Source organism: Phyllobates terribilis, unplaced genomic scaffold (genome assembly GCF_046119375.1).
Source record: "Phyllobates terribilis strain yellow unplaced genomic scaffold, ASM4611937v1 Scaffold_5__5_contigs__length_657084704, whole genome shotgun sequence".
NCBI lineage: Eukaryota > Metazoa > Chordata > Amphibia > Anura > Dendrobatidae > Phyllobates > Phyllobates terribilis.
In genome coordinates, this window is record NW_027362765.1 from 633157522 (window position 1) to 633166225 (window position 8704).

Consider the following 8704-nt stretch of genomic DNA (forward strand, 5'->3'; position numbering starts at 1 on the left):
CTGTGTAATGGCTGTGTCTGACCATGTACGGAACATGGTCTGATCATACCACAGCTCCTGGATACAAAAGAGGATACAGACATTGCAGCACAGGATCACAGCTGATTCTTTCTGTGAGGTAAAACATTTCACTGCATGTTTTTAAACCATGTTTTACCTCAAATAAAGAATCAGCCCTGTTCTGTAATATCTGTATACTCTTTTGCTTCCTCCAGGGTCCAGGAGCTGTGGTATGATCAGACCGTGTACCTGCACGGTCAGACACAGCCATTACACAGCACACAGCAGGGGCACATTTATAAGATTATCTCAGCACAGGAACAATTTATTTAAATACATTCAATTGTGGAACTTATTATCATTCCAAGATCTATTGATTAAAATCAGTTTTTGTTTGTGGGAAAACCCCTTTAAGTGTATGGTTGGGGCAGTTGCAAGAACAAATCAGGAACAAATTCCCTAAGGATCAACTACTAGCATGCCTGCCAAAATATAGCGAAAGCTGCAGACCTCCTTGTTGATGCTTCACCAGACGCTGTCCATCTGATAGCACGAGCCTGTGCCCTGTCTAATTCAACCAGAAGAGCCCTCTGTCTAAAAAACTGGAGAAGGGACTTTAACTCCAAATCCAGGCTTTGCGGTATCCCCTTTAAAGGAGAATATCTTTTTGGTTCATCACTTGATGAAATACTGGATGAAGACGCAGACTCTAAGAAAGATTTTCCCCAGACTAACACGCCAAAGTTTTAAGAGACCATTCCGTCCTTTCAGGAAAGGGGCCGCAAAACATAAAGACACAAAATAGAAAGAACCCAAGAATAAAGGGAAAACCTCCCAGGGGGATAGTTTTTTGTCCGGGTTTCCAAAAAATTCAGGGAGGCAATGACGCCAGGCCCCAGGTAGGTGGAAGGTTAAATCAGTTCTTCCCCGCCTGGGAAAAAATTTCCCTATGCTCCTGGAAACTAGACACCATTCGGGACAGGTTGAAGTTAGAATTTCTCTCCTTCCCCCCCAAACACATATATTGTCACCAAAAATCAACATTCGGGGTTAGGTCAAAACGCCTTAGAAGAAGAGGTTCTGTCTCTAATTCAGAAGGCAGCATTAGGTTATGTTCCAAAAGGGGAGGAAAAAGAGGGTTTCTACAGTCCCCTATTCCTAAGAAAAAAAGCCAGACCAGTCATTCATGACTATCATAAACCTAAAAGGTCTGAACAAATTTTTAGTACCCAAGCGATTCAGGATGGAAACTATCGAGTCAATGATAAAGCTATTATTTCCTGGATGTTTCATGGCCACTATAGACTTCAAAGATGCCGATTACCATGTGCCCATCTTTCAAATTCACCAAAAATACCTAAGGGTAGCAGTCAACATCAGGGAACATTTAACGCACTCGCAGTTCCAGTTCCTACCTTTTGGTCTATCTATGGCCCCAAGGGTATTTACAAAAATAGTGGCAGAAATGTCAGCGCACATAAAGGAAACCAATGTGCTATTCTCATCGTGGGGGAGTCAGAGACCAAATGCAAACTAGCAGTAACGCAAGTGACAGAAATTTTAGCCTCCTTGGGATGGCTAATAAATCTAAAAAAATCTCAAGTAAAACCAAGAACCCTTATCTGAAAGTGATAGAAAATACCGAGGCAGATTACGTCAGCCGCCAGAGAGTAGCCCAGGACGAGTGGTCCCTAAACTCAGAAATTTTCCAAAAGATAGTCAATCGCAGCGGGGATCCCAAGATAGACTTGTTCGCAAGCAAATTAAACAGGAAAACTAAAAAATTATTTTCCCTAAATCCAAAAGACCGTTCCGTCGGAGTAGAGGCCCTTCTCCACAAGTGGTCAAGAGATCTAGTCTATGCCTTTCCCCCAATACACTTGATCCCAGCAGTTCTCAGGAAAATACGAACAGACCAAGCCGAGGTAATTCTAATTGCACATTTTTGGCCCAGGAGAACATGGTTCACCTGGCTTTGTCGGCTGACGATAAAGACGCCGTGTGTACTTCCAGAAATCCCGTCCCTTCTATCTCAGGGTCTCCTATTACACCCCGAGACATATTTTCAGTTGTTTCACACTCTTTTGTTAAGTATATAATTCCACATGTGTTAATTCATAGTTTTGATGCCTGCAGTGTGAATGTACAATTTTCATAATCATGAAAATACAGAAAAATCTTTAAATGAGAAGGTTTGTCCAAACTTTTGGTCTGTACAGTGTATATATATATATATATATATATATATATATATATACAGTGCCTACAAGTAGTATTCAACCCCTTGCAGATTTAGCTGGTTGACACATGCGGAATTAACTTGGCATTGTGACATTTGTACTGTAGATCAGCCTGGAAGTGGGAAATGCACTGCAGCAAATTTTTTTTTTTTTTTTTTTTTTAAAGCGTAAAAAGTTAATTCAGAGTGTCATTTATTATTCAACCCCTCAAACCACAAGAATTCTGTTTGGTCCCCCTAAAGTATTAAGAAGTAGTTCAGGCACCAAGAATAATGAGCTTCACATGTGTGGATTAAAGATCTCTTTTGCCAGCCTTTTCTGACTATTTAAGACCCTCCCCAAACTTGTGAACAACACTCAGACATGGTCAACATGGGAAAGACAAAGGAGCATTCCAAGGCCATCAGAGACAAGATCGTGGAGGGTCACAAGGCTGGCAAGGGGTACAAAACCCTTTCCAAGGAGTTGGGCCTACCTGTCTCCACTGTTGGGAGCATCATCCGTAAGTGGAAGGCTTATGGAACTACTGTTAGCCTTCCACGGCCAGGACAGCCTTTGAAAGTGTCCTCCCGTGCCGAGGCCAGGCTTGTCCGAAGAGTCCAGGGTAACCCAAGGACAACAAGGAAGGAGCTCTGGGAAGATCTCATGGCAGTGGGGACATTGGTTTCAGTGGTCTGGCCTGGCCATCTGGTCCGCATCCATGGCAAGATGGATAGCACGGCCTACCTGGAGATTTTGGCCAAGAACCTCCGCTCCTCCATCAAGGATCTTAAGATGGGTCGTAATTTCATCTTCCAACAAGACAACGACCCAAAGGACACAGCCAAGAAAACCAAGGCCTGGTTCAATAGGGAAAAAGTCAAGGTGTTGGAGTGGCCTAGTCAGTCTCCTGACCTTAACCCAATTGAAAACTTGTGGAAGGAGCTCAAGAATAAAGTCCACATGAGACACCCAAAGAACCTAGATAACTTGGAGAAGATCTGCATGGAGGAGTGGGCCAAGATAACTCCACAGACCTGTGCCGGCCTGATCAGGTCTTATAAAAGACGATTATTAGCTGTAATTGCAAACAAGGGTTATTCCACAAAATATTAAACATAGGGGTTGTATAATAATTGACCCACACTTTTATGTTTAAAATTTAATAAAATTCAACTGAGCAACATAACTTTTTGGTTTGTAAGATTTATGCTTCTGTTCATAAAACCTACTCTCGTTTGCAGTTTGAAGGCTCTAACTTATTTGCATCTTATCAAACCAGCTAAATCTGCAGGGGGTTGAATACTACTTGTAGGCACTGTATATATATATTGGACTATAAGACGCACCCCCCACATTCCTCCAAAATTTTGGAGGAAAAAAGTGAGTCTTATAGTCCGAAGTGGAACTGGTAGTGTGTGATTGGTGAGGAGGACGTGGTACAGAAGTGGAGTTTTCCAAGAGTGGGCTTTGGGACTGTAGAAGGTTCGAGGGATGGAGGCAGAGCTGGGGTGGAGCCTGGGCGGAGTCTCAAGGGGGCCCGAAAATTTGGCCAGTATGGGGCCCTGAAATTCCTGGTGGCAGCCCTGCTAACACCTGTCTGGCCTCCCCTGCGCTCCTATTCTCATCCTTACTAGACCAGACACTCCCCCGGCTTTCAGAGTACATGCCTTGCTGCAGCAGTGCTACCCCCTGTACTACACCCCCCTCGGCTGTCAACTTAGCAAACTTGTTGGCGTGTGCCAGATCAGGACTAGCTTGCATGACACTCTTCCCTCTACTCCGCCTTCTGTCACCCAGCTAGATGTCTCATTGCCCTGAAGCTCCATGCTACCGTCCTCCCTACATCTACCCCAGCGAGCACCTGCTCAGTGAGCAGCAAACTCCTTTCCATATTGCCGATGGATCTCAGTGTTGCCAGCTGTTCACTTAGATCCAGTATCTGGGATTCCAAATGTACAATGTGCACACATATCGCACAGCAGTATGCACCCTCAATCGGCTTGTCAAGGACTGCATACACGCAACAAGATGCACACTGGAGCACATATTACTAATGGGGATTGCGCAAGATAGGAATATAGCAAGTAAATATCAACAATTAGTGCAAGTCCCTCCTTTCTAAACTCCCTGAATCCAAAGTCACTGAATCACAAATCACACACTGAAGCCAAATCACACAGAGCAAATCACTCACTGTAACATCCCTGGCGGCGTGCTTGCATGGTGCACCACCTCCCAACATGCAATACCGCAATCTTACCTGTCAGTCCATGCTGCACTCTTTGCTCCATTACCTGCTGTGTCCATGTCTCTTGTCTGATTGCTTAGGGCGTCGGCGCAGCTTTCTGCTTGTTCTTATAGCTACTGTGTGCACAGTCCTAATGCGTCCCCAGCCTATTGCTGTGAGTCACTGGATACTTAAACCCCCTCCACCCAGTAGGAGGTGCCTGAGCAACACTTTCACTCAGTTTGTCTTTTGCAACTGAGGTGCCAGATCCTGTCCTGACTCTAGTCTGTCTTCCACCCTGGGGGCTGAGTACCCCGGGCCTTTTCCTGTACCTGTGACTTCTAGTCTGTTTTCGCCACCCTGGGGGCCGAGTACCCAGGGCACTACCTGTATCTCTGACTTCTAGTCTGTTTCCGCCACCCTGGGGGCTGAGTTCCCAGGCTCGTTCCTGTATCTTGTTCCCGGTTCAGTTCCTGTCTGAACAGTGTCCTAACCCGTTACTTGTTTCTCTCTATGTCCGTACCTTCCCTTTGCCTGCAGTGTCTGAACCTGCACCTAACTCCAGCTCGTTTTCTCTGTACTTCTGTTTGTGAGTTTTGTGTCCACTCGCTACTTCATTGTAAGTACCTTGTGTGTATCTGGTTCTGCTTTTCCCCTTTCCCTGCCTCCGTATCTACCTCCTGTGTTCTATCCATCTTCCTGTATTTTCCAGTCTGTTCCATGTGAACAGAGCCCTGTCCTGTCTGCCCTCACCTTCTGCTCTGCTTGTTCACCACTCCGGCGGTTCCGCTCTGCTCCGCTTATTTACCGCACCTGCGGTTATGTTCTTCTCTGCTTGTTCACTGCTCCGGCGGTTCCGCTCTGTTCCGCTTGTTTACCGCACCTGCGGTTCTGTTCTGCTCTACTTGTTCACCGCTCCGGCGGTTCCGCTCTTCTTCGCTTGTTTACCACACCTGCGGTTCTGCTCCGCACTGCTTGTTCACCACACCTGTGGTTTTGCTCCACTCTGCTTGTTCACTGCACCTGCGGTTTTGCTCTGCTCTGCTTGCTCACCCCACCTGCGGTTTTGCTCCGCTCTGCTTGTTCACCGCTCCTGCGGTTTTGCTCCGCTCTGCTTGTTCTCCGCACCTGCGGTTTTGCTCCGCTCTGCTTGTTCACCGCACCTGCGGTTTTGCTCCGCTCTGCTTGTTCACCACACCTGCGGTTTTGCTCCGCTCTGCTTGTTCACCGCACCTGCGGTTTTGCTCTGCTCTGCTTGCTCACCGCACCTGCGGTTTTGCTCCGCTCTGCTTCTTCACCGCTCAGCTTGTTCACCGCTCCTGCGGTTTTGCTCGGCTCTGCTTGTTCTCCGCACCTGCGGTTTTGCTCCGCTCTGCTTGTTCACCGCACCTGCGGTTTTGCTCCGCTTTGCTTGCTCACCGCACCTGCGGTTTTGCTCCACTCTTGTTCACCGCACCTGCGGTTTTCCTCCCCTCTGCTTGTTTACCGCACCTGCGGTTTTGCTCCGCTCTGTTTGTTCACCGCACCTGTGGTTTTGCTCCGCTCTGCTTGTTCACCGCTCCTGCGGTTTTGCTCTGCTAGTCCACCGCACCTGCGGCTCTGTTCCTGTATCCCAGTCTGTACTGGTCCCTATCCAGCCTGCGTTCTTGCCTGTCAGCACCCGCCTGTCTGCATACCAGCTGCGCCTGCCAGTACCCACCTGCCTACATACCAGCCGTGCCTGCTAAGTACCCACATGCCGTCATACCAGCCATGCCTGCCAGTACCCACCTGTCTGCATACCAGCTAACCTGCCTGTTCCTGCATTCCCCGGTGTGGGTCAACAGCTGTGACCGGGGTCTGACCTGGAGTAGCACCTGGTCCCTCTGCTGTCTGCATACCCGCCGCGCCTGCCAGTACCCACCTGCCTACATACCAGCCGTGCCTGCTAAGTACCCACCTGCCGTCATACCAGCCATGCCTGCCAGTACCCACTTGTCTGCATACCAGCTAACCTGCCTGTTCCTGCATTCCCCGGTGTGGATCAACAACTGTGACCGGGGCATGACCTGGAGTAGCACCTGGTCCCTCTGCTCGGTTCCTCCCTGGTTCACGGAGTCGACTGAGCCACCGTACGACCTGGGTCAGACTGGGTTGATACTTAGTTACGCCCCTCCAGGCACTCCTCGGTTCATGGTACAGTGGGATCACTAATCACGCTCACGCCAGTCAGTCCGGGCACGAGCGTAACATTCACAAGCTCTCACACACGCTATTTCAGATGCTTTACAGATGCCATACTACCTGAAACGCACTGGCATGTTATCACATGTAGCCCCATCCTTATCAGAGAATGAAGCTTTCAGTAATTGTGATAAAATTGTACTCGCCCTTTTTTTCTGTAGGGAGTATTTTTCCTTATGTTTAACAACTATTCAGAGAGAAAATAGCATGAATAACCAGTGAAAAGTGTGATCCTTTGTTTTTCTAGGCCAAACTGGGATTAGTGCTGGCCTCCGCCTTGATATCTGTCCTCTCATATCTATGGATGGAGCATAAGATTAAACTCAGGGTGCAACCACGAATTCCCAAGATACCTTCCCCACGTCACAAAGTTAAAGGCTACCGTTACCTGGAAGAAGAGAATTCTGATGAGTCTGGAACTGAAGACGAGGGAAATGACTGTGAAATGGACAAGGATGAAATATCAGCTAGTGAAGAGGAGGACTGCAGAGATGAGCCACCGCACAGTCAGAGAACACGCAAGAGAACGAGCTTTTATGAGCAAGCTGTAGAGGACTGATGTACGCCAACATGGGCAGATAGTGTATACTATTGACCTTTCCAGCAATTTAGCGCATCCCTAATTTCTTATAAGCTTCCATGTTTCTCAGATTGTGGCCTTTACAGTACTGGTTTTAAGAATAATCATGAACTCAGTGTGTTTAGTGACTAACCCATTCATTTTTATTTTAATTTAAAGGGAACCTGTCTGTTTTTTTTTCTGCCCTTCAAAAAGCTATCAGGAACTGATACTTCTGCTTCTGCAGTCTTCAAAAGGTGTCCTTAGCAGCTCATTTTCATGTTTCAAATGGTAGTAAATGAGTTGTCCATTGGCACCATATGCTAACTAGTTGTATCCAGTCAAGGACGTGGAGACACTGTTATTTAAGTCAAGCTGTCTACGCTTTATCTTGTATGCTATGCCTTATCCTACATTGTATGGCTTGACTGATATAGTGATTGTGATGAGTGTTCATAAATCTTGAAAAGTACTGTTTTCGTGAGTGGGTTATATGTATTGAAGGGCCATGTAATCTTATGTGGTTGGAATATACGTCAGGAATAGACGGTTTACCTTTTGGTTATAGGTACAAATTTGTGCAAAGCAGTCATCAAAGCAAAAGGTGGCTACTTTGAAGAACCTAGAATATAAGACATATTTTCAGTTGTTTCACACTTTTTTGTTAAGTATATAATTCCACATGTGTTAATTCATAGTTTTGATGCCTTCAGTGTGAATGTACAATTTTCATAGTCATGAAAATACAGAAAAATCTTTAAATGAGAAGGTGTGTCCAAACTTTTGGTCTGTACTGTGTATGTATGTGTGTGTGTGTATATATATATATATATATATATATATATATATATATATATATATATATATATATATATATATATTACCAAGGGCTAGTTGAAATGCTATACTTTGCATTTTCTGACTAAGGGTTAGTTGTGCCTGAAACTATGCTGTCTACTGTTTTGGTGGAACCATGCTGGATATGTTTTTAACATGTAGGAATAAAACTGAGGATTTTATTTTCTGGATGCTCAGCCTTTCCTTTTTTTTCTCCATGTTTCTAACTGCCTATTAAGCAGCCGTGTGATCACTAATTTTTCTCTCTATATGATATATAAAGCAACAGTCCTAATATTGTGGATACAATACTTTCGCAATCAACCAGCAAAGAAGCCTCCACATATAGAAAAAAATAGATTGGAAGCAGCACTTCTATGGAAATCAGTGAAAAAGTGGACATTATTCACACAGATTCATGCGACGTGTCAGCTCCTCATTTCAAGCCTTTCTGAAGCACAATATGGCCTGTGCAGTCTCTTCTCAGAGAGAGATTCTGGCTTGTTTCTTTCATGAGCTCCAATGCAATGCACCCTCGTCAGCTTCCCCCAGATTAACCCCTAGCCTGGTTTTATACAGAGCCAGCCAGGTACAAATAATCAGAGCCCCTAGAGCAGGGTTGTCAAACACAAAACT

At 45.8% G+C, this 8704-nt stretch overlaps 1 protein-coding gene across 3 annotated transcripts in view; it reads left to right on the forward strand.

The window, feature by feature from the left end:
• Positions 1–8259, forward strand: part of UNC93B1 (unc-93 homolog B1, TLR signaling regulator) — a 51207-nt gene extending 42948 nt beyond the window's left edge. For all 3 annotated transcript variants that reach the window (XM_073686150.1, XM_073686151.1, XM_073686152.1), the window contains one exon: positions 6920–8259. In XM_073686150.1, coding sequence (XP_073542251.1) covers positions 6920–7231 — 312 coding nt within the window. In that variant the 3' untranslated portion in view covers positions 7232–8259. The remainder of the gene's footprint in view (positions 1–6919) is intronic.
• The last annotated feature ends 445 nt before the right edge of the window (positions 8260–8704 follow it).